At 59.2% G+C, this 27,796-nt stretch overlaps 2 protein-coding genes across 8 annotated transcripts in view; one reads left to right on the top strand and one right to left on the bottom strand.

The window, feature by feature from the left end:
• Positions 1 to 26,542, top strand: part of RALGDS (ral guanine nucleotide dissociation stimulator) — a 53,595-nt gene extending 27,053 nt beyond the window's left edge. For 2 of the 7 annotated variants that reach the window (XM_017517578.1, XM_017517576.1), the window contains exons 2-18: positions 12,671 to 12,781; positions 14,826 to 15,019; positions 15,743 to 15,802; positions 16,557 to 16,750; positions 17,003 to 17,409; positions 18,091 to 18,306; positions 18,635 to 18,738; positions 19,362 to 19,446; positions 20,954 to 21,022; positions 21,424 to 21,510; positions 21,969 to 22,001; positions 22,311 to 22,432; positions 22,634 to 22,729; positions 23,064 to 23,265; positions 23,459 to 23,701; positions 24,017 to 24,131; positions 25,493 to 26,542. In XM_017517578.1, coding sequence (XP_017373067.1) covers positions 12,671 to 12,781; positions 14,826 to 15,019; positions 15,743 to 15,802; positions 16,557 to 16,750; positions 17,003 to 17,409; positions 18,091 to 18,306; positions 18,635 to 18,738; positions 19,362 to 19,446; positions 20,954 to 21,022; positions 21,424 to 21,510; positions 21,969 to 22,001; positions 22,311 to 22,432; positions 22,634 to 22,729; positions 23,064 to 23,265; positions 23,459 to 23,701; positions 24,017 to 24,131; positions 25,493 to 25,668 — 2,514 coding nt within the window. In that variant the 3' untranslated portion in view covers positions 25,669 to 26,542. Of the gene's footprint in view, positions 1 to 3,667; positions 3,892 to 12,670; positions 12,782 to 14,825; positions 15,020 to 15,706; positions 15,803 to 16,556; positions 16,751 to 17,002; positions 17,410 to 18,090; positions 18,307 to 18,634; positions 18,739 to 19,361; positions 19,447 to 20,953; positions 21,023 to 21,423; positions 21,511 to 21,968; positions 22,002 to 22,310; positions 22,433 to 22,633; positions 22,730 to 23,063; positions 23,266 to 23,458; positions 23,702 to 24,016; positions 24,132 to 25,492 lie in introns of those variants that run through there. The other 5 variants (XM_017517577.1, XM_017517574.2, XM_017517575.2 and 2 more) reach the window with 4 other exon arrangements.
• The window catches only part of LOC108295412 (bile salt-activated lipase-like), a 33,285-nt gene continuing 31,357 nt past the window's right edge, over positions 25,869 to 27,796 (bottom strand). The window contains 1 exon segment of the mRNA XM_037734582.1: positions 25,869 to 26,004. Within this exon segment, the coding sequence (XP_037590510.1) occupies positions 25,869 to 26,004 (136 nt within the window).

The following is a 27,796-nucleotide window of genomic DNA, read 5'->3' as shown; positions in this document are numbered from 1 at the left end:
TGTGTGTCTGTGTGTATCTGTGTCTGTGTCTCGATACCTGTGTGTGTCTGTGTGTGTCTCTGTGTGTGTATCTGTGTCTGTGTCTCGATACCTGTTTGTGTCTGTGTGTGTGTATCTGTGTCTCGATACCTGTGTGTGTCTGCGTGTGTCTGTGTGTGTGTATCTGTGTCTGTGTCTCGATACCTGTGTGTGTCTGTGTGTCTGTGTGCGTGTATCTGTGTCTGTGTCTCGATACCTGTGTGTGTCTGTGTGTCTGTGTGCGTGTATGTGTGTCTGTGTCTCGATACCTGTGTGTGTCTGTGTGTGTCTATGTGTGTGTATCTGTGTCTGTGTGTGTCTATCTCAAGCTTGTTTTTCCCTTTTTGTGGAGAACGAGGGTCTTGCTGTGTTGCCCAGGCTGGTCTCCAGTTTCTGGGCTCAAGAAATCCTGCCTCTGCCTCCCTAAGTTCTGGGTTACAGGCATGAACCACCATACTCAGCCTCAGAGTATGTATGTCTCTGTATGTGTCTCTATCTGTGTCTGTGTGTGTGTGTCTCTGTGTGTGTCTGTGTCTCTGTGTCTATGTGTCTGTGTGTGCATCTCTGTGTGTCTTTGTGTGTCTGTCTCTATGTCTGTGTGTGTGTCTCATGTGCAGCCTGAGCAGTGATCAGACTTCCCAGGAGTTGGAAGGGGAGTCCCAAAGGTGGGTGAACAAGGCAGGAAGAGGAACTTTGAAAAACAGACACTGGCCAGAGGGACTAGCTAAGTAATGCCCCCTCCCACCTCAGCGCCTGTAGATATAGTCAGATGGAAGGGAGCCAGGCCAGCCCCATTCGGGGGTTTAGTGTGATGAATTCTTTACTCTTCACCTCTTCAGGGTCCTTGAGGCCACCCCTTGCTCCAGCACCCAGACCTTCAAGGCCACCCCTCACCCCAAGCACCCAGGACCATCAAGGCCAGAATAGCGATGACTCCTCTGTGTCCTCGTGAGTCACTTGCCCTGGGCTGTAAAACAGGCAGGGCTTCTTGTTCCTGGGCCCATGGCTCAGAGAAGGAGATAAAGAGAGCAGAGGATATAAAGTCAGTGGCAGGCAGCTTCTGGACTTTCAGTTCCTGGAGGCATTGGGAGCTTGGCCTCAGGAGAAAGGAATGGGAGGAGGAGCTTAGGGCCAGAGTGCAGTGTCCAGGTCACCTCTTTGTGGCCCTGTGGGGACCTCCTGCCTCTAAATGTGCCTCACCCACATCACCCTCCCTGGCCGAAGGGCTTGGAAGCTTTCTAAACAGCCTCTAGGGATCTCCGTCTCAAACCAAATCTACCCATCTTGCTTCTTAAAAAAACAAAAACAGAAACAAAAACAAAAAACAGGCTGGTTGCAGTGCCCACACCTATAATCTCAGCACTTTGGGAGGTGGAGGGATCGCTTGAGGCCAGAAGTTCAAGACCAGGCTGGCCAATGTGGGGAAACCCTGTCTCTACTAAAAATACAAAACTAGCCAGGGACGGTGGCGGGTGCCTGTAATCTCAGCTACTCGGGAGGCTGAGGCAGGACAGTCGCTTGAACCCAGGAGGCAGAGGCTGTAGTGAGCCAAGGTCGAACTACTGCACTCCAGCCTGGGTGAAAGAGTGAGACTCTGTCTCAAAAACAAAAACAGCATTTATCACATGCACCTGATTATTACAATACTGATTTTAGAAATCAGAGATTCAGATAAGTAAAATGAAAACAAGTATAGCTTCCACCCAGCTGTAACTTACCACCATGATTTTTGTGAAGCGGGCCCCTCTAGTCGTGTGCATGTGGGGGTCTGGTTCTGAAAGGGTGACCCGCGCCTGGCTGCCTCACTCCAGTCACAGTGGAAGCTGTGTTTTCCATGGGTGTCTGAGGCTTGGCACTTGGGAAGCGGGCAAGATGTGCTCATGGAATGTGCTGTCTGGTCCCGCCCTCTTAATTTACAGATGGAGAAACTGAGGCCCAATGGTATGGACTAGACCTGGAAAGGTTGGCATGGCCAGGGCTGCTGGCAGCGATTGCTGGCCTCCATGAGAACTGAGGGCTGAGGCTGGGGCAGGCCCAGCAGTGGGTGAAGCATGAGGAAGGGTCCCATTCATTCATCCATTCTCCTGGCCCTGCCGTTAAGCCCCAGGCTCTGTCTTCCTTCCCCACTGGTTTCCAGAAAACAGTAGTTGAGGCTCTCCCTGTCCTTGCTTCCCCTTCACCCCAGCAGCCTCACTTCCACCCTGAGACCAGGAATGTCCAAGCGACAAACAGCCCCAGCTGACAGACCCAGCAGCCAGGTGCTCTGCTCAGCTTTGTCATTCTTTTTTTTTTTTTTTGAGACGGAGTTTCGCTCTTGTTACCCAGGTTGGAGTGCAATGGCGTGATCTCGGCTCACCGCAACCTCCGCCTCCTGGGTTCAGGCAATTCTCCTGCCTCAGCCTCCTGAGTAGCTGGGATTACAGGCATGCGCCACCATGCCCAGCTAATTTTTTGTAGTTTTAGTAGAGACGGGGTTTCACCATGTTGACCAGGATGGTCTCAATCTCTTGACCTCGTGATCCACCCGCCTTGGCCTCCCAAAGTGCTGGGATTACAGGCTTGAGCCACCGCGCCCGGCCAGCTTTGTCATTCTTGACCCCTCCCTCCTTGTCAGATGCCTCTCAGCCCCAACCTTGGTGCCTCTGCTCTCCCCCACCTCCCTGGCTGCTGCTCTATTGCCTCCTCTCAGCCTGACCCTCCTCTGAGGGTATCTGTAAGGCTGAAAGGGGATAGTGTGGGGCTTGGCCACCAAAATGGTAGGGCCCCACTCTCTGACCCTTCCCCCCACTGCACACACAGCCCCACACTCAGGATTTCCAATTGCACTGACGTGGTCACTGGGCACATGATCAGACTCTCCAAACTCTGCATGAGCCGGTAGCCAGGTGCAGGCACTGCCGAGTGCTTTATGTCAATTACGTAACGACATTCTCTCAGCAACTTTTTGAGGAAGTCATTTTTACTACCCAGATTTTCCAGATGAAGAAAGCGAGTGAGGCTGAGAGGGGTTAAGCAACCTGTGGAAGGCCACAGAGCTGGGGAGACGCTTCGCTGAAGCTGACTCCAGGAGGGCTTCCCCACACATCATCAGCACGTACACACTGCAGCCCTACACAACACACGCACTGCAGCAGTGTGACACGGACACGGTGCCTAACCCGGGTACCCACGGCCCCACGACACACGTGACTCCGGTCCTCCGGGATACCCAGCCCACGCGCGTCCCTCGGCCTCTCCGGCCCCGCCCTCTTTGCTCAGACCCCGCCCTTCCACGCTCCCCGCCCCGCCCCGGGCCTGACCTCGGCGGGGACGGGGCCGCGGGCGCGCGCACGCACGCACACACACGCGCTTCCCCCGGCCTCTCCGGCCCCGCCCTCTTTGCTCAGACCCCGCCCTTCCACGCTCCCCGCCCCGCCCCGGGCCTGACCTCGGCGGGGACGGGGCCGCGGGCGCGCGCACGCACGCACACACACGCGCTTCCCCCGGCCTCTCCGGCCCCGCCCCTGGCCCCGCCCTCTTCACCCTCCGGCCCCGCCCCCAGCCTGACATCAGCAGGGGCCGGGCCGCGGGCTCAGAGCGGAGGCTAAGCCGAGCCGCGCGGGCAGCGCCACCGCCCCCGCCGCGCGCCGGGCCGGCCCCGCGCCCGCGCCGCCCCGGGTCCCGCGGCCCGGCTCCCGCCGCGGGCCTTCCATGGTGCAGCGCATGTGGGCCGACGCGGCCGGGCCTGCCGGCGGCTCCGAGCCGCTGTTTCCGGGCTCCCGGCGGAGCCGCAGCGTGTGGGACGCCGTGCGCCTGGAGGTGGGCGTCCCCGACAGCTGCCCGGTGGTGCTGCACAGCTTCACGCAGCTGGACCCCGACCTGCCGCGCCCGGAGGTGGGTGAGCTGGGGTGGCCCGGCGGGGGGCGCGTCGGAGCCTCCCGACCCGCGGCAGGGCTGGGCGGGCCGGGGTGAGCCCCGGGCGGGCCGGGCGACCCCAACGGGCCGCCTCCTTCCTCTCTCCATAGGTGGGGGTCGGGGCCTTCTGCAGAAATCAGCCAGTAGGGTGAGCAGGGTGCTGCCGCCGCCGCGCCCGTTCCAACAGTAGGGGCCACTGCTAGGATTTTGCCCCCCTCAGTACTGTCCCAGGGCCTGTCACCGAGCCCCCGCAGCCCAGGTGGACCTTTTCCTGCAGCACTGCCACTGTTTACATCCGTGGCCTGTGCCTTATTTCACTCAGTCGCCAGCCCGGGGCCTGCACTGCACCGTTGGGCTTTACGATGCAGGTGTCGATCCTTGGTCGGGGAGGCAAAATCCTAGAATCCTCAGAGGTGACTGGGACCATGTCGGCCTTCCAGACCGAGTCTACTTGGGGCAGAAGTGGATCTGGTGACCAGGGACATCGGGGCTGCTCAGAGGCGGGGGTCCGGGGATGGGGCGGAGCATCAGGCCTCCAACATGTGGGACCAGATGTCCTGGTGGTGACGCGAGGAGGGTGCTTAATTGGAAAGAGTGCCAGCACCCTGAATCTGTAAGGTGTGGGGAGGATTCGGAGAAGGGAGTGGTGTACCTGTGACGGATGGAGGGGATGGTGACTATGTGCGGGCTGGGGCTTGTTTCTCGTGTGCCCTGGGCAGGGGGCCATGGGTCTCTGGGTGGTGCCATCTGCCTCCCACCTGACTGCTCCTGACTGCACAGCAGAGGTAGTGGAGCCCAGAGCACCCCCCTCACCCTGCTCTGCCTGGGCACAGGGCCTGCACAGAGGCCAGCCCTGGGTTGGGGGCTCAGGGCCCATGAGAGCTCTGGCCGGGCTGCATCCTTAACAGTGATGGTTCCGAGCCCCGTGCTGCGTCGTGTCCGCCTGGTGCATCTCCAGTCCCTTTGTGGCTTTAGACTGTGGCGCGTTGTGATTGCTGGAGATTGTTAGCCTGGGTCTCATGCTTCTTGGTGTCCCGGTACCTAGACAGGGCCTGGATGAGACATGTTTCTCCGCCCAGTGTTGGAGAGAGCTCTTGGTGGGGGAACACCCCATGCCTAAGAGACCCTTTCCTCCTGAGCTTGGCAGATGGCCGGACCAGACGTGTTCCCCCAACCCTCATCTACCCGGGGCCCTGTTCCTCATTGGCGGCTGGAGAGGGACCCCTGGGAGGGTGGGGGTGGGAGGCTGACGACTGACACCAGCCCAGCGCTCATCTGGCTTTCATTATGTCTGGCAGCAGCTCGGGCTTTGTGTGCTGGGAGGGTCCGGCCAAGCACTCACAGGGGCCGAGCAGGTTCTCTCTCCCTCTGTCCATCTTGGTCCCTGAGGAACCAGGGAGAGGCAGAGCTGAGCCCTACCCCTGCCTGGGGTCTTGCCTTCCCTCTCTCTGGCCTTGGTGCTCCTTGCCCAGCCTCAGCACTGAGGTCCAGCCCATGGCTGCTATTTAGAAATCAAAGGGGAAGCTTCTGGCTGGGTCAGGGAAACCAGGATCCTGGCAGGAGAGAAGGCCACTGCCGGAAACCGAACACAATGACCATTTACCAAAGGCCCAAGGGAGGGGGCGGGGAAGTCCCTGTCCCTCTTGCCAACACCCCCTCAATCCTGGGGCTGGTTTCCTGGTGGCTATGTGGCCTGCCAGAGCTGACTCTGCACACTTGGTCCCTGTCCTCTGGAAACCACCAGACAGCTTCTGCTTCCCCCGCGCCCCGTTTCCCTACCTAGCGTCCGCCCGGTGCTTCCCTCTGGGCTGCTAGCCGCCCTCGCATCTGGGCCTCTGCATATCTTCTCGATTCTAAGCGAAGCCACCACTGACCCCGCTTGGCCTGCACAGTTCTTGCTCTGGAGGTTACCTGACCCCTTGCTCTGGACAGGCTGTGGCTTCAGCCAGGCCAGAGGTGCAGGTTGCGGGCCACCGCCTCATTTTCTCCAGCTTAGACCATCCAACACTACCTTCTAGGAAGCTGGGGGGGTCAGAGAAGGGAAGTCTCTGACCTAAACACCCGTGCAGCCAGCAAGGGCTGCAGCCAGGTTTTGAGCATGGGCTGTGTTCTCTGCAGCACCTACTATGTGCAGGCACCATCAGGAATCGGAGGAGGACAGGGCAATACTCGCTGTCAAAGGCCAGACAGCCCAGAAGCCCCAAGGTCAGGTGAGCGGTAGGGAAGCTTATGGTTCAGAGGAAGGCAAAAGTGCTTTCGGCCACAGGACGCTGGGGAGAGCTGGCAGGAGGAAGCGGGCCCAGAGCTGGACCCTAAAGCTTTAAAATAATAGCTAATAGGAGCCGGCACGTTTTGGGAAGGTCCTAGACTAAGTAATTTGCATCACCTCTTTTTGGGGTCAGGATTGTTAAGAGCCCACTTGACAGATGAAACCAGAGGCAACAGAGATTAGATTGCACGGAGTGACCAAGAGTCAGTGGCAGAGGCAGGATTCTGACCCAAAGACATGTTTCTCTGCCCAGTGTTGGGGAGAGCTCTTGGTGGGGGAATACCCCGTGCCTGAGAGACCCTTTCCTCCTGAGCTTGGCAGATGGCCGGACCAGACGTGTTCCCCCAACCCTCATCTACTTGGGGCTCTGTTTTTCATTGGCAGCTGGAGAGGGACCCTGGGAGGGTGGGGGCGGGAGGCTGAGGGCAGTTGTAAGTGGGTAGGCGTGAAGGCGGCTTCTCTGTATTCACAGGGAGCACCCCCCTTCGGCCTCCCACGCCCTCCCACTCCCTGATCTCTTGACCACACTGTGTGCAGGTCTTTGGTTTAATCCCCAGGGCTCATGAGTACTTTGGACACTGAAGACCCCAGAGCAAGGGGCCTGTCCCCACGTAGGCATGTGTGCCTGTGTGCAGACTGTGGTCTTCCAGGAGAGCTTCCTAGGTGACTTCAAAGGGGCAGCCCCCAAGACCTTCAGGTTCTCCTCTTGCTCTACTCTTAGGGAGGGTCCCCCAGGAGAAGAAGGGGAGCAGGCTGGCTGGTCCTGGGTCTTTGTTCCTTCTCCAGGTGGAGGATGGTCAGGCATGCTAGCCTGTTTCCCAGGAGGCTTAGGAATGGCCGCAAGAGACGTTATGCTGCTCGCTGGCAGGGCTGGGGTCTGATTCTTAACCTGGAAATTGGACAATTCCAGGCCCGGTCTGCGTTGCCAGTAAGAGAAGATTGGGGAGATCTATCGCTGGCCCTGTGCGGGCAGGCTCTGAAGGAGCCAGTGGGGCGGTTTCAGGAAGTTGTGCCCAGGCAGTTGACGACCCGTTCCCAAGGGCTGCTGGCCAGCCGCCCAGATGGCTCCCATGGTGTGGTACCACCATGCTGTGGCCATCCTGTGCCAGGGTTGGACTTCCAGCCTTGCAGGCCCAGAAATGCAGCACCAGCAGGGCGATGCTCCCCATCTGATTCTCACGGGGCAGACGCTGAAGCCTGCAGCCTCACACAGGACAAGCTGAGCTTCGAGCAGACTCAATTCTCCCAGTTCCGAACACCTTGGCTGCCCACAGGCCAGGGAGGAAGTGGGGTGACAGCCCAATGGTTGCTTGGCAAGCAGAGCAGGGCACCTGCATTGGAGGGTTGTGGCGTCTTCTGCCATAGGGAGCTTGCATGCTGTGGCAGCCTCCCTTGCAGTCATTCCTGGGGCCTTTTGTCCATGTCAGCCGAGGGATAGGGAGCCTGGGCTCTGGAGGGAAGAGACCTGTGCTGGGATGCCCTCAGCCCCCTGGCAGCTGTAGACGTGCTCCTGTTCTGAGCCTCAGTTTCCTCATCTGTAAAGTGGACGTGATGCCAGTTCCTCCTCGTAGGGTTCTGGTGAGGACCGAGCGAGACAGGAGGCCTGAGGAGCAGCCTGCATAGTGCTTGGCACAGTGGACAGGTGGCAGCTGCCACAATGAAGTTTTCTGATGACGTGCCAGGGGAGTGGCCTGAGCCTTCCAAGTGCTCTGGGCTCCTGGGGCATGTCACCTGGCACCTTCAGCATGGTGCTTCCCTGGCCTGGCATCTTGCAGGCCTTTTGCCCAGGGCACATCCCCAAACCTCTCAGAGATGCAGGTGCTGGAGAGCTGGCCCTGCCACCCTCCCCACCGAACTTGCTGTGTTACCTGAGGAAGTCCTTCCTGTCTCTGGCCCCTCCTCCACATCTATGCCACAAGCGACTGTACTCTGCTCCAAGCCCGGGACCGTGGCAGAGGCAGCGCCAGGTCTGGGTGGGTCCCAGCGGGCCAGGGTTCAAGTCCCTGTCCTGGCTCCCACTTCCTGGCTCCTGACTTGGGCGAGTTCTTACCAGGCTGCTTCCTTATCCATCAGGTACGGTGTTAGGAGGATTAACCATGATGAGTCTGCAAAGGGGCCTACACCCAGGAGGTCCCTGCACATGCTGGCTGCTGTGGCTGGTTAAAGTTGGGGCTGGACTTTGAGCTGGCCCTGCCCTGCACCCCCTCGGGACCAGCCATGCCCCTCCTGGGCCTGGCCCTTTGTTTACCTGTCAGGGGCCGGGCGTGGACAGGGACCTCAGATGCACGAGGCTTGCGGCTGACCTGGAGGGCTGGGTCTCCCCTCTCCTGCTTGAGGCACCATTTTCCCATCAGTGAGTAGCAAGGCGCAGGCTGGCAGGGAGGGTTTCTGGAGAGATGGGCCAGCCTTTGAGGGCCTCAGCACAGGCCGGTTCCCAGCCTCCACTTTCCAGGCCAGGGAGCTCCCTGGTGGCTAGGCACCTCATGTCAGCCCCATCTGAGGCCACCTCTGTGGGCCGCAGTGCCCAGGACCTGGAGTGTGGCCCACCCACACCCAGGGCTGGCCTCCTGTCATCCTGGGGCCTTGTCCATGCGTGGGGATCAGGATTGGGTCCACCCACCCGGAGCTGGAGGGCAGGCCTGAGGGCATGCGGGTCGTCGGACATTGCATTCCGCCTCCTTTGGTTGGACTTGTGGTCTGAGAGGAACCAGGACATGGACTTGAGAAGTCCTAGGCTGTCACCTCAGCCTGCACACGCCCCACTTGCTCTGCTCTCCGGGCCTTGGTCCCACTTCTGTAGGATGGAGAAGACGCACAGCAGTGTGAGCGTTGCGCTGCCCCGGGAGCCTGGGCTCTGCAGAGAGCGAGCAGCCTTGTGATGCAGTTCACCTTTGGCTTCTGTATTGGAGCGAGAAGCTGAAGTCAAAGCTGCTCCCGCCCGCCGGGTTTCAGGGTGACTCAGCCTCTCTTTACAGTGCCCGTGGGCCAGGTCCCCGAGCCTCAGGCAGGTCTCACACAAGTTCCCCTCAGGGTTCTACCGCCCAGCGTCCATTGCCGGCCCCGGGGGCTGTGGAGTGTTTCCCACTGTCACCCCGTCAGGTGTCAGTCGCCAGGCTGCATGCCTTCTCTCTTGACCCCCGCTGTCGCCAGAGAGAGCTGTTGCTGTCCCCTCCAGCTCACACACTGAGGCCAAGGGCCGAGGGGCTGGGCAGAGCTGGGAGCTGGATCCTTGAGAGACGGTGAACTGCCGTGTGGTGGGCCAGAACTGTAGGGGGCTGGCAAGCACCCCGGGTGACCTCTGCTGACTGGGACCTGAGCAGCAGCTCAGAGGGGCGTGGGTGTTCCCCCAGGACCACTCACACACGTGGAGGCTCTTTCCACGCACAGAGCCCGGGAGGGCTGGGGCGGAGCAGCACGTGGTGCAGGGCTGCTGGGCTCCTCACTCTACTTCAGCCCTCAGCCAGGTCTCCTTGGGAGGGGCCCTGGAGTTCCTGGAGCCCTCCCTGGCGGGGGGGGTGGTAGGGGACACTAGTTATGACTTCCGAGGAAAGGTGTCCCAGTCCAGAGCAGCACCAGAGGGCGGATGCTGGGAGGAGGTGTCGTCAGCCTTGGTGGGGAGATGGCAGGGGTGCGGCGGGCCCCGTGGGACCCCCTCAAGACCCTCACTGTTCTACCCAGAGGGAGTCTGGGCTGGGCCTGTGGCTTCCTCCATCAGCCAGGGACATGGCATCCTGCTGGCCTGTCACTCTGAGAAGGCTGATCAGGTGACACACTCACTAGACACCACACAGGCCCCGTTTTCCCTCCTTATCTTCAGGGCTCTGGGCTGTGTCCCTGGGGACACTGGGGGGTGCCGCCATACCACCCTCACTGCACCGACTCAAATGTTAGAAAGCCAGGCTGTGTGTTCACAGGCACAGCTGCCAGCTGGGTCCCAGAGCCCAGGGACATCAGCATGCCTGCTGGGGGTGGGACGGGCAGGAGTGTCCCGAGGACACAGCCAGGCACGTGGCATTCTCTTCTCCTCCCAGCAGTCAGCTCAGAGCGGCTGCTGGGCGCCTGCCCTCGGGGGAAGGCGTTTTCTCTGCATCAGCTGTTTACTAGGCCGGTCCTCGTCTCCCTCGGAACTCCCAGCCAGAGCACCCTGTGGCACGGCCCTGCCCACATGGGCTGTCTGCTCTGCTAACAGTGACCCAGGGTGGCCTGTGGGTGCTGGAGCCCTCCTTTCCTGCTGCAGAGGGCCCCGGGGCAGCGGCCAGGGCTGTCAGCTGCTTGCTGTGTCCTGTGAGGGGGTCAGAGCAAGGGATAGAGGCCCCACTCTGCTGCTTTGTGCGAAGACCCCAGGAGAGCCTGCACCTCTGCCATCTTAGCAGGCAGTTTAAGTGGTGCCTGTGCTCCAGTAGCTGTGTGGCCTGGTTCCGTGCCTGCTGCTGCTACTGTGGTGAGAGGACAGAGAGGACAGGCCGGCTCCATGCAGGCTGGAACGTCTCCCCAGCTGTGACAGGGTGGCAGCTCCCTCACCCCAAGCATGCGTGCTCTCAGCATTGGGCCTGCATCCCTCCCCACCACCGGCCTGGCAGAAGAGGGCCCCCAGGGTAGGGGAGGGTGCAGGGATGTCACATGACACCAAGCAGGGCTGGGCCAGCTGCCATCTAGACCAGCTCAGGGATGGCCAAGGCCACCTGGTGTCAGCCCTTCCTGGGGGTTGGCCTGGCCAGGGACACCTCTGTCCAGCAGGCACTGATGGTGCTCTGCCAGGACCTGGGTACTGTGCCAGGCTCCCCGGGGGTTAACGTCCAATCCCCTGTGGTGAGCTTGTCCTGCACGAGACCTCAGAGCTTCTGCCAGTGACTCGGGCACTCAGGATACTGCCTGCCTCCCAGCTGGTCCAGATGTGGCTAAAATCCGCGGGAGACACCAGCCCTCCCAGGTGAGCCAGTGGCCTTCACAGGAGGCAGTCTGGGACCCAAGGCAGCCAGAGTGGCCAGGTACCCTGGTCACTGTAACCTCTAATGCTTTTCTTCTCCGAGGGATGATTTTCTAGGCAGGGGAGAGATGTGTAAGTCAGGAAAAGGGGGGAGTGAGCACGTGTCCGTTTTCCCGTCAGTGGAAGGGCCGGACCTCCCCTGACGTGGGCTGTTTGTGGGTGTGAATGTGCCTGTGGGTTCCCTGCTAACTACCAAGAAACAGGCTGGCCCTCTGTCCAGAGGCGGTGGCAGTCAGGAGCCCAGCATGACACCTGCAGCCTTCCTGTTGGTATGAAGCCCAGAGTGGGAGGGTGACCTCGGGTCAGAGGAAGTGCACTTCCAGGATGGCTCCTGGGCCTCCAAGGGTGGGCAGGAGGCAGGCGGCCAGGGTCCCGTCCACAGCATGCTAGACAGTCTGCCTGGCTCCTGCAGGGGCTGAGGGAAGGGCCCGAGTCAGCACTGTCTCCCAGCTCCACACCCACCCGGGTTGGGGCACTGCCTGTGGGCTAATGACCCCGGGCCAGGCCAGTACCTCCCAGCTCCTTCCTAAACTCTCACAGGTCGGTGTCCTTACCCCCAACCCCGGCTCCTCTTCCTCTGCAAGCTCATCCTGTCCCTGGACAGAGCATACGGCACAGGGGGCTGTCAGGTTGAGGGTCATTGCGGCTAAGTGACCGAGGCCAGCCTGCCGGGTAGGGGGAAGTCTTTGTCTCCTAGGACGAGGGCCTTTCCCGACTGCCCGGGGCCAGATGCCCCCTTCCTGTTCCAGCCCAGGCCCGTGGTTTGGGGCTCTGTGGAACCCCAGCATTTGCCTGGATACCGCCCCCTCACGTGATGACGGTTGGGGAACTGGGAACTCCCATTGCCCAAGCAAGCATGAGGGCATGAATGAGCAGAGGGGAAGGAAGTGGCTGGGCTGCGACTGTCGGGAGTGCCCCACACCGGTCCAGACCTGTGCTGCGGGGTCAGCTGGGGCCTCCCAGGCTGGGCAGAGGAGGGGTGAGTGTGAGGACGGCCATGGGCCTCGGGCCCTGGGGACGTGGGGGGACCATCTCTCGGGGCACAGCCGCCTGGATCCGTCAGCTGTGTCAGAGCCCTGGCATCCCCGCCTCACCACTTACCCATGGTAGCATGACCTTGGAAACAGTTGCTCCTCTCTCAGCCTCCATTTACCCATCTGTGAAATGGCTGAACAACAGTCCCCACCATGGAAGGGGATGGCTCGAGAGCGGGCCAGTCCTGGGCAGGAGCCGGAGCCAGTTAATAGGGGATTGGAAGCTTGGTGGACCCATCATGTTCACGTCCCAGGCCGTGGCTAGCTGGGTCGGGGAAATGGCCTGCCATGACAGTGACCTTCTGCGCCCATGTTAAGCCTAGGCCCTCGAGCCGTGATCTCCTTTCACCCTGGGCTGAGTGTCTGTGCTCTATCTGGGGAACAGGCTGCAGAGGGCCACCCCCCTGCACAGTGGCCAGGCAGGCCCCTGACGTCCCCCCGCCCGGCTGCCGGGCACTGTCTTCACAGAGCTCCACGCAGGAGATCGGTGAAGAGCTGATCAACGGAGTCATCTACTCCATCTCCCTGCGCAAGGTGCAGCTGCACCACGGAGCCAACAAGGGCCAGCGCTGGCTCGGGGTGAGTGCGCTCCAGGTCTCCACCGTGAGACGCAGCTGGGAGTCCCTCCCAGGGCTTTGCCTCATAAGGGCCCCACGGTTCTGATCCTAAAGGAAACAGCCTCTCTCTCTTCCGGACTCCCACTGCCCAGCCCAGGCTTGGTCAGGTTTTCTGCAGCAAGTTTTCCCATTTGTATTTTTCTTTTTTGGGGACAGAGTTTCACTCTTGTCACCCAGGCTGGAGTGCAATGGCGCATCCTAGGCTCACTGCAACCTCTGCCTCCCAGGTTCAAGTGATTGTCCTGCCTCAGCCTCCTAAGTAGCTGGGATTGCAGGCATGCGCCACCATATCCGGCTAATTACTGTATTTTTAGTAGAGATGGGGTTTTACCGTGTTGGCCAGGATGGTCTTGATCGCTTGACCTCGGGTGATTCACCCACCTCGGCCTCCCAAAGTGCTGGGATTACAGGCATGAGCCACGAGCCCGGCCAAGTTTTCCCATTTGATCTCCCCGCCCCGGGTGTGCAGCCATCAGCCTCACCACCCTCCATGCCTTCTCCCAGACTTGCACACCGTCTGGAGTAGTGGGGCTGTCTTCACCAAGAGCAGCGTGTCAGGCTGTTTGGTGTCTGCAAATCGCCCTTTCCCAGAACACATCCCTGGGCTTCCTCCAGGTTGAGAGCCGGGGCCTGACTCAGCCGCGTAATATTCCAGAAGGGAGGCTGGAGCCACTGTGGCAGTTCCACTTCTTGTGGCTGTGGGACCACTGTGATTCCTCTGAGGCCACTTCAACAGTGCCACGGGAGCTGGGCATGGTGGCTCACTTTTGTAATCCTAGCATTCTGAGAGGCCAAAGCAGAAAGATCGCCTAAGGTCAGGAGTTTGAGACCAGCCTGGCCAACATGGTGAAACCCCGTCTCTACTAAAAATACAAAAATTAGCTGGGCGTGGTGGTGCGTGCCTGTAGTCCCAGCTACTTGGGAGGCTGACGCATGAGAATTGTTTGATCCCAGGAGGCGGAGGTTGCAGTGAGCCAAGATCCTGCCACTGCATTCTAGCCTGGGTGACAGAGCAAGACTGTCTCCAAAAAAAAAAAAAAAAAAAAAAAAAAGGGATGTTTTGTTAGAACTCCCAGATGATGCTCCTTCCACAGGGCAGCTACCATTACTCAGCTAACAACGACCTGAAGGTGTTAGTATTTTAATCATTCCCACTCCTCAAATTAATTTTTTCACTCGTTTGGAGACAGGGTCTCACTGTCACCCAGGCTGGCATGCAGAGGTATGATCGGAGCTCACAGCAGCCTTGACCTCCTGGGCACAAGTGATCCTCCCCTCAGTTCCCCAGGTCTCTGGGACCACAGGCGTGCAGTGCACCTGGCTAATTTTGTATTTTTTGTAGAAATGGGGTTTTGCCATGTTGCCCAGGCTGGTCTCAAACTCCTGGGCTCAAATGATTTGCCCAACTCGGACTCCCAAAGTGCTGGGATGACAGGCATAAGCTACCATGCCAGGCCCTAATTTTTTGAGACAGTTTCACTCTTGTTGCCCAGGTTGGGGTGCAATGGCGCGATCTCCACTCACCACCACCTCTGCCTCCCGAGTAGCTGGGATTACGGGTATGTGCCACCATGCCCAGCCAATTTTGTATTTTTAGTAGAGACTGGGTTTCACCACGTTGGTCAGGCTGGTCTCAAACTCCCAACCTCAGGTGATCCACCCGCCTCTGCCTCCTAAAGGGCTGGGATGACAGGCGAGAGCCACCGTGCCCAGCTCCCTGGCTAATTTTTAAATTTATAAACAATTTTTTGCAGAGATGGAGGTCTTACTTTGTTGCCCAGGCTGGTCTCAAACTCCTGGCTTCAAATGATGCCGCCACCTCAGCCTCCCAAAGTGCTGGGATTACCTCTTTGAGCCACCACACCTGGCGTAAAATTCTTTTAAAGCCGATAACCGTTTTCTGCTAGACACTCAGTCCTTCCTCTTGCCACATACCACTGAGGGCTCGGGGTTCCATCTGCGCTCCAGGAGGTGTGTGCTGTCACTGACTGTCTGTCCCTCCTCAGTATGAGAATGAGTCGGCCCTGAACCTTTATGAGACTTGCAAGGTGCGGACCGTGAAGGCTGGCACACTGGAGAAGCTGGTGGAGCACCTGGTGCCCGCCTTCCAGGGCAGCGACCTCTCCTACGTCACCATCTTCCTGTGTACCTACAGAGCCTTCACCACCACCCAGCAGGTCCTGGACCTGCTGTTCAAAAGGTGAGCACGTGCCTTCCACTGCGCAGGTCCACAGCAGCCCCACCCCCATCTGGCCGTGGATCTTGGCCATTCTGCTTCACCTCTCTGAGCTTTGCTTTGCTCATACGAGAAGAAACTGGGTGCTGAGAGGACCTCATGGGGTTGTCAGGCCTGGGTGGGATGATCTGTGGAAAGCGCTTCTCCAACGTCTGGCCCTAGGGAATGGGCTCAAGGGCTGCGGTGCTCGTATTTATGATTTTCCTGTTCCCCATGGGGAAGCTCTCTGCCCCAAGCCTCACTTTGCACGTGGCCTTGGGCAAAGCAGTTTTTCCACTTGTCAAGGACATTCCAGAGTCTATCTGGGGGCTGTTGGAGGAGCCCAAGGGCCACTCAGCTGGGAAGGCGCTGGTTGGGGCTTATTCGTTGAACAAGTGTATGAAGCACCTACTGTGTGCGGATCCTTTTCTAGGCATTTAGTATAATTTGGTGAAAAAAAGCAGAAAAGGGCCGGGCACAGTAGCTCACGCCTGTAATCCTAGCACTTTGGGAGGCCAAGGTGGGTGGATCACCCGAGGTCAGGAGTTCAAGAACAGCCTGGCCATCATGGTGAAACCCCATCTTAAAAAAAAAAAGGCAGAAAAGTCCCTGCCCTGCTGGGCCTCCGTTCTAGTTGGAGAGTCCGACGGTAACACTAGACGTCGTAAGCAGGTACGGTAGATGTGACGCCCTCACGGCCTCCTCTAGATACGGATGCATCCTCCCCTACTCCGATGAGGATGGTGGACCCCAGGACCAACTTAAAAAGTGAGTGAGCTTTGAGCCAAGAGGAAGGGACGGAATAGTGGGAGAGTGCATGGGGCCGGGGCCGGCTGGGCACAACCCTGGCTCCCACGCTTCTTGTGGTTCCCGCTAGAGGGCCAAGGTCTGGGGGCTTCAGCTGCAGGAGGAAAGACAACCTAGAGCTGTGGATGGGTCCCGGGGAGGCTGGGGCTCAGAGCAGCCCCCTCGAGAACCCGTCCCACTGTGCCTTATCCCAGAGGGACTTGCCTCAGTGTGCCCTGATCTGGGGACACAGGGCAGGAGGTGGGATGAGCCTCTACTCTCATGTGGCCTTGCCCCTCAGTGAGTGCTCAGCAGGCAGACCACACCCCACCGTCTGGGAGAACTGGATCGGGGGAAGATGAGACCCACATGCAGCTCTCAGAGAATAAGGCAGCTCCCCAGCACTGAGCTACATGTTGAGGTGCCACCAGAGACCTGCGGATGCCGGGCGGGAGGACAGATCCCTCATGGCATTTATGTTCCAGGGAGGGGGGGCCTGGGAGACACGCAGGTGTGTGTGTGGGGCTTCCCTGAGGGAGGAGAGAGGTGGTCGCCGCTGACCAGGGGCCTCCTTGGTTCTTGGTCTGGATAGCCAAGGGGATTGGGCTGGGGTGGGTAGCCTCCAGATGGACAGGGGCCGGTACAGGAGCCCAGCCTGGCCCAGGGGAGCTGTGGGAGGGCCGTGGGGAAGGGGAGCCCAGGCCTCTGACTCTGCTGCCTGCCCACCTGTCCCCAGTGCCATCTCCTCCATCCTGGGCACCTGGCTGGACCAGTACTCGGAGGATTTCTGTCAACCCCCGGACTTCCCCTGCCTCAAGCAGCTGGTGGCCTATGTGCAGCTCAACATGCCAGGCTCAGACCTGGAGCGCCGTGCCCACCTCCTCCTGGCCCAGCTGGAGCACTCGGAGCCCACCGAGGCAGAGCCTGAGGGTGAGGACGACTGCGGTGGGTGTCAGAGGGTGAATGAGAAGGGATTGGTGCTGGGCCACACAAGGAGGCAGCTCCAGGGGCTGATGCTGGGCCTGGGGCACAGACGAGCCTCAGACCACGCAGGTGGTGATCACAGGTGGGAGGGCAGCCTGCTGTAGGTTTTGTGGGCTCGAGGGGAGAGGCTTCTCTGGAAGCCGGGCTGTTCTGTCTTCGGAAAAGCTGGCATGTTGGTGAGATTTTCTCCTCTTGCAGCTCTGTCACCAGTGCCAGCTCTAAAACCAGCTCCAGCTCCAACACCAGCTCGAGCGCCCAGCCCAGCACCAGCCCTAGCACCAGCTCCAGCTTCAGAGCTAGAGGTAGCTCCAGCACCAGCTCAGGAGCTCCCGTGGGCTCCAGCGCCAGCTCCAGAACTCGAACCAGCTCCAGAACTCGAACCAGCTCCAGCGCCAGCTCCAGAACGAGAACCGGCACCACCTGCAGAACGGGATCCGGCTCCCTCGCCAACTCCACAGCTGGAGCCAGCCCCGGCACCAGTCCCATCGCCAGAGCCTTCCTGGCCTTCACCTGTGGTTGCAGAGAACGGGCTGAGCGAGGAGAAGCCTCACCTCTTGGTGTTCCCTCCCGACCTGGTGGCAGAGCAGTTTACACTGATGGATGCGGTGAGCAGCGCAGCTCGGCTGGGCAGGGGTGGGCCTGCCTTCCAGAGCTCACGTTCTACTCAAATCCTAGGTCTGCTGTTTGAAACCAAGTAGTAACCAGGGCAGGTTTAACCCCCAGCCTCAGCTTCCCTCTAGACAGTAGAGGTGAGGTCACCCTTGTCCTCCAGAGTGGCTATGCAGATTCAAGATGGGACAGACAGGAAGCTCAGCAGACCTGGCCTGTGGGAGTGGAGGGTGCTCACCAAGGTACACCCATGGGTCACCCCCATCTGTCCAGAGGCCTCACTGGCCTCAGCACTTATTAGGAACTTGATGTATCCTGGAGCCCATGGCAGGCACTAGACAAAGCCCCTAGCTGTGGCACCCACAGCAGATCTGCGTCTGGTTGGGAAATAGACTGAGGCGTGCGGGGATGGGGGAGGAGGGGGGAGGGGAGGGCAGTGCCATTTGGTCCGTACAGGTATGAGCCGCCTGTCGGCGCTGGAGCTTACTGGGTATGCACGAGGCAGTGCTCCTTTTTCCCACCAGCGCATTGTCCTGGGTCACTCGTGTGCTGGGCACCCTGCATGGCACAGAACAAAACCCAGAGAACCCCACAGGGCTCGAGCCACATCCTCAGTTTCCTGAGCGGCAGCCCAGACTGCTGTGGCAGGGCCAGGTAACACTCAGCCTCCTCCCCAGGAGCTGTTCAAGAAGGTGGTACCATACCACTGCCTGGGCTCCATCTGGTCCCAGCGGGACAAGAAGGGCAAGGAGCACCTGGCGCCCACCATCCGTGCCACTGTCACCCAGTTCAACAGCGTGGCCAACTGCGTCATCACCACCTGCCTCGGGGACCGAAGCACGAAGGCCCCAGACAGGGCCAGGGTGGTGGAGCACTGGATTGAGGTGGCTAGGGTATGCCACGGGAGGGGCCTGAGCCCCCTCTTCGCTTATCATCTGTTCTCAGGTTGTGGTCTGTGGTCTCTGGTCCAAGCCCCCGTACAGGCCCCAGGCTGCTCTTCCCAGGGGCATGCCGGCCTTGACTCTCCAGCTCATGTCTTTTTTATGCTTACCTTGGGTTGAGCTACAATCCTCCTCTCCATCACCCCTGGGTTGCAGGCTTGCCCTCTGGGGGCTCCCTCGGTGTGTCTCATTGGGAGGGGAGGCTCAGCCAAGGGGGACTGAGGCCAGGCCAGCTGGGAGCTCCAGCCCAACCTCATTCCTCCTGTTCTTCCCACCCCAGGAGTGCCGGGTCCTCAAGAACTTCTCATCACTCTATGCCATCCTCTCTGCTCTGCAGAGTAACTCCATCCACCGTCTGAAGAAGACGTGGGAAGAAGTTTCCAGGTGGGCATGCCTCTGTAGGAGCTCCTGGTGCACTGGGGACCTCCCACAGGGCCGGCATCGCCCCTTAGTGAGCCCATGGGAGACCACAAACCCTGAGGGCAGGGACCCTCCACTGACCTGAGCTGGTAGCTCTGCCTCAGAGCTCAGCTTCCTCATCCGTCAGATGGTGGGCTGAGCCACTTCGGAGATTTTTCAGGTATTCATGCAGCCACAGAACGCTTATCCAATTGAAATCAAAACCTTTGGGCCAGGCACAATGGCTCACGCCTGTAATCCCAGCTACTTGGGAGGCTGAGGCCAGGAGAATCTCTTGAACCCGGGAAGTGGAGGTTGCAGTGAGTCGAGATCACTCCACTGCACTCCAGCCTGGGTGACCGAGTGAAACTGTCTCAACAAAACACACACCTTTGGAAACAGCTGCTCAGTGGAAATGGGAACGGGGGCCCTGTTGTACCCATGCAAAGGCCCCCTCCCCAGACCTGCAGAGCCTCAGGACTCTGCAGAACCCTGAATGCCGCTTTCAGGCAGTCTGGGGTCTTTCAGTTCTAAAAGAAAATGGATCTGCACTCACACCCCTCCCCACCGTTCCCAGCTTTCTCCTTCCTTCTTTGCCCTTCTCACAGGGATAGCTTCCGGATCTTTCAGAAGCTGTCAGAGATCTTCTCAGATGAGAACAACTACTCGCTAAGCCGGGAGCTGCTCATCAAGGTGGAGTGGCAGCGGGCAGAGGCTGGGGCGGCGGCGTTCGCTTCTTGCTGAAAGTGTTCCTTTCCTGGGTGCACGAAGGGGAAGAGGGAGCCATTTGGCCCCTGGGTGTTTGAGGACGGGGCCCCAGTTAATTGGACACAGCGAGGGTGGCAGTGGGAGTTCCAGGAGGAACAGATGGGCTTCAGGACAAGCAGGTCTCCGGCTTCCTCGCTGGTCCCTCCTGCTGGGTGGGAAGGGGATGCAGCTCCTGCGCCACACCAGCCCAGTCCATCTGCAGGGATTCAGGCACCTGCTGCTACCTCTGTCCACTCTGGACACCCAAGGAAGGGGCAGCCCAGGGACCCCAGCGACAGGAGCTGCAGGGGATGCCAGGGACCAGGTAGCCAGACCTGGGAGGCGGATCGGGAGGCTCCCTGTGACTTCTGCACCCTGCCCTGAGAAGAGACCCTCACCAATCAGAGAACCCTGTAGAATTCTCCCCATGGCACCCCCGTCAGCCATGGCAGATACCCCAGATGACTGAAAAGAACTCTCAGGGACGAATGGGTTCCCGAGGCCTGGGCTCCACAGCTCCCACACAAAAGGGGGTTAGAGTCACTGCCCAGTGCCCCTGGCAAACCAGTGAAATGGCATCTAGGGCCACCCTCCTGCATGGACAAACGCAGAGTTCCCTACAGGGGAGCATCGCAGGGGGTGCCAGGACACCTCTCTCTCTCTCCATGGCTCAGCTCTACTGGGGGCCCTGGCACACACCAGGAAGCCCAGAGGATGGTACCCTGATCAGTGGCCAGAAGGGTGAAGGCAGATGGGGCAGAGCCTTTGGCTAGGACAGAAAAGCCTGTTCCAAGTCCCTGTGGGGCCCTGGGCAAGTCGCGGCCCATCTCAGGGCCAGTTTCCTCATCTGGAAAACAAAGGAATGCCAGGTCTGGGGTGCTGATCTCATGGAGGTGAGGAGGTACAGAGGAGAAAAGGAGGGTGCAGACCTACCAGTACTGCACCAGAGTCCTGCGAGGCAGGCAGAGGCTTTTTTTCTTTTTAGAGGAATCTCACTCTCTCGCTCAGGCGAGTGTAGTGGTGTGATCTTGGCTGACTGCAGCCCCTGCCTCCTGGGCTCAAGGGATTCTCCTGCCTCAGCTTCCCAAGTAGCTGGGATTGCAGGTGTGCACCACCACACCTTGCTGATTTTTGTATTTTTTAGTAGAGATGGGATTTCACTGTGTTGGCCAGGCTGGTCTTGAATTCCTGACCTCAAGTGCTCCGCCTGCCTTGGCCCCCCAAAGTGCTGGGAGCCGCCACTCCCAGCAGAGGTGGAGTTCTCATCTGCACTTTCCAGAGCAGGAGGCAGGTTCGGGTAGGGTGGGCCGCAGGCCCAGGACCCCCACACTAGTGAGTATTGAAGCAGGGTCAGGCCTGGGACCCAAGCTCACTGGCAGTGCTCCAGATCGGGGTGTCTGAGGTTCAGGGCTGAGGGGATGGGCCTCACTGACCCTATTCTCTACCCTGGCAGGAGGGGACCTCCAAGTTTGCCACCCTGGAGATGAACCCCAAGAGAGCTCAGAAACGGCCGAAGGAAACGGTGAGAGAGCCCGAGACTGCAGAGGGGCAGGGAGTGGGAGGAGGGGCCCTTTCCTCTGTGGCCACAGTGCCTACTGGCCCCTTTAGAGGTGGCCTCTTCTGGACACTGGCAGGGCCATGCCTGAACAAGCTGGTATCTGCAAGGACCAAAGAACGGGCCTGGCAGAGCCAGATGGAAGGTGTGGGGCTGGGGAGGGCCAGGGGCCATACGACTCAGGAATCTGGCATTTGTCAGATGCCAATGGGGGTGGGTGGCTAGAGGGAGTCTGGGGTCCAGGGAGGCTGCGGACCTGGGGAGGCCGCCAGAGATCCCCAGGCTGCTCCAAGTGAGGCCGATTGGGGCTGGGGCCTCAGGAGCTTTCCGAGCAGAGGCCTTGCTCATTGGTGTCTCCAATGCCACAGGGCATCATCCAGGGCACCGTTCCCTACCTGGGCACGTTTCTCACTGACCTGGTGATGCTGGACACCGCCATGAAGGACTATCTGTATGTGAGTGCGCCAGGCAGGGCTGGTGTGGGGTCGGGGCTGGAGTGGGGCCCCGGAGGAGAGCTCCTCCCTGAGCCCTGGGGGCTGGGCCACCATGCCTGTCCCAGCAATGAGTAAACAGCTCAGGGCCTGGCTGGTGACACCCCAGGGCTGCCTAAACACAGAGCTGCAGCAGGGTTTGGCCAAGCGGGACACAGCCCGTCCCTCAGGCAGTGACCTTGAGCACAGAGGGAAGCTGGAGAGCCTTGCCCGAGGCCTCAGTCCATTGTCCTCAGAGAGGAGTGGACAAGCCTCTGCCCACAAGTCCCCCTGCCCTGGTGCACAGCACCGACCCCAGTCCAGGGGTGTGTGTGCCCCGCCCCCTGGTGGGCGCTCTTGATAGTGCAGCATGAAGTCGGGGGAGGAGGGCTGTAATGATCAAGGGGTCACATTCTGATGGCGATTGGGTGTCCCCCTTCCAGGGCAGACTCATCAACTTCGAGAAGAGGAGGAAGGTGAGCAGCTGCAGCCCTCACTGGGGGAGGGGTGGAAATGAAACCTACCAGGGTAGGACACTTGACTCCCACCCCCTCCCTCTTAGATTCATGGGGACATTTGGATATAGAGAAAAGGGAGTCTCCCCCACTGGATGGCAGTGGTAGGATTCCAGCTTCTTGGGGAGTGGCTGGGTGAGCCCAGCTTTGAAAATAGGAAGTCCTGGATGGAGTAGAGGGGAGGAGGAGACCCCAAGAGCAAAGGCTCAGAGACTGTCCTCTGCCCCGCTCGGGCCCTGTCACCAATCCTGTGCTTCCCTCTGGCCCCAGGAGTTCGAGGTGATCGCCCAGATCAAGCTGCTGCAGTCGGCCTGCAACAACTATAGCATCGCGCCCGACGAGCAATTTGGGGCCTGGTTCCAGGCAGTGGAGCGGCTCAGCGAGGCTGAGAGGTGACGCCAGGCAGCAAGGGACAGTGGGGGGGGGTGCTGTCCTGGGGGACCAGCTCCAGAGGGCTGGAAGCTGTGACCTGTGGTGTCAGCCTCTGTTGCCTGGGGATGGCTGGGGCACCCTGACTCCACCTTCCGGGCAGGTGCTGGGGGAGTGCCGGAGCGTGGCTCCTGGTCCTCTCACCGCTGCCTCTCTGCTCATAGTTACAACCTGTCATGCGAGCTGGAGCCCCCATCCGAGTCAGCCAGCAACACCCTCAAGACCAAGAAGAACGCGGCCATTGTCAAGCGCTGGAGCGAGTAAGGGCCTGGCCGGGGGTGGCAGGGGCAGCCGCCTTGGGGCCCAGAGGCTTCAGGGCTGAGCCTGGGCTCGGGGAGTCATGGGGGCTAGCGCTGGGATCCTACCTGCTGCTGACAGGCCCTGAGACCGGGATGAGTCCCTTCACCTCTGTGGGCCTCAGTTTCCTCCTCTGTGAAATGGGGCGATACTAAATGCTCTCCCAGATGGCTGTGGTGAATGGAGTGCTGGTGACTGTCCCAGCACTTTGCACAGTCCTCAGGCCCAGAGAGAGGGGCTATGGGGGTGGGATGTGTCCTTGGGGATCCCCCTTAACTAAGCTGGCTCTTCATCCAGTCGCCAGGCCCCCAGCACTGAGCTCAGTACCAGCGGTAGCTCCCACTCCAAGTCCTGTGACCAGCTCAGGTGTGGCCCCTACCTCAGCAGCGGGGACATCACTGATGCACTCAGCGTGCACTCGGCCGGCTCCTCCAGCTCCGACGTGGAGGAGATCAACATCAGCTTTGTCCCGGAGTCCCCCGATGGCCAGGAAAAGAAGGTGACTGCCTGCCCTTCTCCCCAGTATCCTTCCCCACCTTCCCACTTCCTAGTGCCAGTGTTACTCCCAGTCCACGCACGGGGCCAGGAAGCCCTGGATCCTGAACACGGTATCTAGAAGGGCTCTAGCTGGCTGCTGGCCTGGGGTGCCCCGCAGGGCCCAGGGCATCTGCTGACCTTGCCACCCCCCTCAGTTCTGGGAATCAGCCTCACAGTCGTCCCCGGAGACCTCCGGCATCAGCTCGGCCTCCAGCAGCACCTCGTCCTCCTCAGCCTCCACCACACCTGTGGCTGCCACGCGCACCCACAAGCGCTCCGTCTCAGGGCTCTGCAACTCCAGCTCCGCGCTGCCGCTCTACAACCAGCAGGTGGGCGACTGCTGCATCATCCGCGTCAGCCTGGACGTGGACAACGGCAACATGTACAAGAGCATCCTGGTGAGCCGGGCGGGCAGCCGGGTCCCTCCCTCCACCGGCCACAAACACGCCCTGAACGCGGGCCACTGTCCCTGCCCTCCAGGGCTCCACCTTTTAGTGGGGGAAGGACAGATGACAAGCCAGGTACAGAAATGAAGAAGCTAGTGATCAGGGCCAAGCCTGGCCTGAGGGTCCCTCCCTGGACCCAGCACCTGAACAGAGGCTGAGTGCCTGTGCTTGGTGCTAAGGGGGCTCCAGAGGGTCCTTGGCCACTGCACTCTGGAATAACCCCTCCAGGGTCTTTTCCCTAATGGCCCCTCCCCTGCCGCAATGCAGGTGACCAGCCAAGATAAAGCTCCGGCCGTCATCCGCAAGGCCATGGACAAACACCACCTGGACACGGATGAGCCGGAGGACTATGAGCTGGTGCAGATTCTCTCAGATGACCGGAGTAAGTCGGACAGCTGGGGAGGCGACGGCAGAGGGGGCGGGTCCGCAACAGTCCCCAGCCCCAGGTTGGAAGCCTTTGGCCCCAGAAAATTCACCAGCAGAGTGTGGGTGGACACTGGACAGGGCAGCCCTGGATGCCCCCACTGTCTGCTTGTTGCCCCCAGTGACCACTGGACCTCCCCAGCGTGTGCCCTTCCCTGGGCATGAACAGGCAGTTCAATGCTAGCTTCAGTGAGGAGGAAAGGGAAAGGCTTCTCACTGGGACAGGTTGGCGAGGAGGCCCCCTGGAAGGGACGCCAGAAACCGGGAAAGTGTCAAGAACAGGTGCAGGCTGAGAGTCAGGGGTCCTGGGCTTGGAGACACTGGGCAAGCTCCTTCAGTCCTCTGCGCTTGTCTCCTCATCCCCCGGAGGGAAATGAAAGTAGCCAGTGGGTTAATTGTATGTGTATGTATATATAAAAATCCATACATATGTATGCATGTGTATTTATGTGTGTGTTTGTGTGTATGCGTGTGTGTATGCATGCGTGTGTGTATGCGTGTATATATAAAGCACCTCTGTGCACCATAAAACTTAACTACAAATAGTATGGCCATTTTCTTTCCAGGGAGCTGACCGCCACACCCAGCCATTAGCCCAGACAGTTAGCAGTGACTCCTGTGATCCCTAGAAGTCAGAGCCTGAATCCTCTTGCAGCTTCTGGCACCATTTTGGTTAGGTGGGCAGGGTAGGTGGGACCCCCATCTTACAGAAAAGGAAGACTGAGGCCTAAAGAGGTTAAGGAAGGAGAATAAAAGCCACACGATGTCAGCAGGAACACACATTGAGCCCAGCTCTGATTTACAGCAGGCTGTGGGCCAGAGAAGACCTGGTGGCTGGGGGAGGGGAGCCGGGGGGCAAGAGGAAGTAGTTGCTGGGTGCCACGGTTCTAGAAGGGACAAAGGCCTCCCTGGAACCAGTGCCAGAGGCCTGGGGCAAGCCTGCCCTTTCCTGGTCTTTGGAGCCCTTGTCCTGAGTAGGACAGGATTCCGGGAAGTGGTCTGGATTCTAGAAAGCCAGAAAGCCCGTTCCAGCTGGGCAGCCAGGGCTGCAGTGTGGCTAGGATGGGGCGACCCTCTGCCAGCTCAGGCCAAGCCAGGGGGTTCTGGAGTCAGCCCCTGTTTAAACAAGAGTCACCAGGTTTTGTGAGGACCTCAGCAGAGTCTGTCCTCAGGCAGGAGTCACTGAGAGGGGTCCTTGGAGTCCTAGAGCTGTATTGGAGGGGATCTCAGGTCTGTGGCTCAGGGGCTCCCAAGTGGTAGGGGTGTCCTGCAAGGTCCCCAGGAGCCCCACTGATCACCCTTCTGCCCCTCCCCCACCAGAGCTGAAGATCCCTGAAAACGCCAACGTGTTCTATGCCATGAACTCTACCGCCAACTATGACTTTGTCCTGAAGAAGCGGACCTTCACCAAGGGGGTAAAGGTGAAGCATGGAGCCAGCTCAACCCTCCCGCGCATGAAGCAGAAAGGACTCAAGATTGCCAAGGGCATCTTCTGAGGGCATCTTCCCCAGGGCTTGGCTGGCTGGTAGCAAAGCACTTATGGACAAGTGTGGCCCAGGCCAGCTGGGCACCTTCCTCCCACCTGCCAGTCCAGGGTACCCCAAGACTCCAGTTTCATCCTGAACCTCTCCTGCTGCTGGGACTGACGCCTGCCATTGGTCAGGCTGACCTGGCCTCCCATGGACCACTCGCCGCCTTAGGTGCCTTCTGCTCTCTGGAACCAGAGGACTAGCTGACTTTTGCCAAGGAGCAGTGCCAACAGGCATGGTGCCCTGCCTGCCCCTGGGTGCCACCTCTGTACACTTCTGTGACACCTTCCCAGGTGTGGGTCACTGCCACCTGTGCCCATGGGCACCCCAGAGCACCCACTCACACACCGTGTCTGACCACTGCAGTTCTCTCCTCATGCCCACGGGCACTGACCTGTGACCTTCGCCGGGGTCCCAGCCCCTCCTCCCACCACTTTAGCCTTTCTGAGGCCGCACCAAAGATTCCATCATCAGGGCCAACCGAGAGTGAGGGAGTCTCACCCACCACTTACCCCGGCCCTCCCCCGGGAGCAGAGAGAAACCCTCTTCATGGACCAGACTCTGCACCCGGTGAGTGAGGGCAGTCCCAGCTGAGTCCCATCGATGTTGAATCTCATGCCACTACAAGTGCCATTCACCACTGCGTCCTGGGCTTTATGAGACCATGCAAGACAGGGGTTGCCGAGGAAGGAGGATTTGGGGTGGGGGTGGGGGGATTGAATATTTGTATAAAAAGCAAAAAGAAAAAAAATGTTTACTGATTGGGGAGGGGCAATATTTATTTGTTGTAAATAGCAAATGCTAGACTTGAATATTATATTAAAATCCTGTTTCTACTATAGCCCGGTCATTGCAGTTTTGTTCTTTCATTGCCTGTGTTGATTCAAATGAGATAGAGACTCTCACATTCTGTGTTCAAATAAGGACTCTTGCAGGATTATCGTTATTTTATGCACAGGAAAAGCCAGCCACCTTTCACAGGCACACTGAAGGAAACACAGAAGTTCACCTATCATACAGCAGATGTTTGTTTCAGCATCATTAAACTGGGAAATGTGCTGAGACAGCCCCTCAGAACTCCTGGGACTCAAGGTTGGAGGTACTTTCACAAGGCATAGCAAGAATTTCTGAAATTTCTCTGTCTTAAAGTAACATTTGTGACAAGAGATGGCAGGACAGGAGGCTCCAGGGTTCAGTCTCTCCACAGAAACAACTGTTAAGCTGGAAAAAGGATGGTCTCGATCTCTTGACCTTGTGATCCACCCACCTCGGCCTCCCAAAGTTCTGGGATTACAGGCGTGAGCCACCGCACCTGGCCTAAGCTGGAAAAAGGAAAGCTACCAGAGTCAACTATCTGGGGACTCTGGAACCTGATCAGACACAGTCACCGGGGAAACACTTGGTGAAAGGAGATGCTCCTGAACTCCAGCAGTTAAGGGAATCTCCAAGTCACAGGCTGACCAGAGACAACAGAAACTCCAGTGATGGTGGCTGGCAATATGGCCGAATAGGAACAGCTTCAGTCCACAGTTCCCAGCAAGATCAGCATAGAAAGCCGGTGATTTCTGCATTTCCAACTGAGGTACTTGGCTTATCTCATTGGGACTCGTTAGACAGTGCCTGCAGCCCACAGAGGGTGAGCCAAAGCAGGGTGAGGCCTCACCCCACCAGGGAAATGCAAGAGGTCAGGGAATTCTGTCCCCTAGCCAAGGGACGCCATGAGGGACTGCCATGAGGAACGGTACATTCTGGCCTAAATACTACACTTCTTTGCAACTCACAGACCAAGAGATTCCCTCAGGTGCCTATGCCACCAGGGCCCTGGGCTTCAAGCACAAAACTGGGCAGCCATTTGGACAGACACTGAGCTAGTTGCCAGAGTTTTTTCTTTCCATACCCCAGTGGCGCCTGGAATGCCAGCAAGACAGAACCCCATTCACTCCCTTGGAAAGAGGTCTGAAGCCAGGAAGCCAAGTGGTCTAGCTCAGCAGATCCCACCCTCACAGAGCCCAGCAAGCTAAGATCCACTGGTTTGAAATTCTTGCTGCCATCACAGCAGTCTGAAGTTGGGGAGGGGTGTCCACCATTACTAAGG

Source organism: Cebus imitator, unplaced genomic scaffold (genome assembly GCF_001604975.1).
Source record: "Cebus imitator isolate Cc_AM_T3 unplaced genomic scaffold, Cebus_imitator-1.0 Scaffold638, whole genome shotgun sequence".
NCBI lineage: Eukaryota > Metazoa > Chordata > Mammalia > Primates > Cebidae > Cebus > Cebus imitator.
This window is presented reverse-complemented; position numbering and strand designations above follow the sequence as displayed.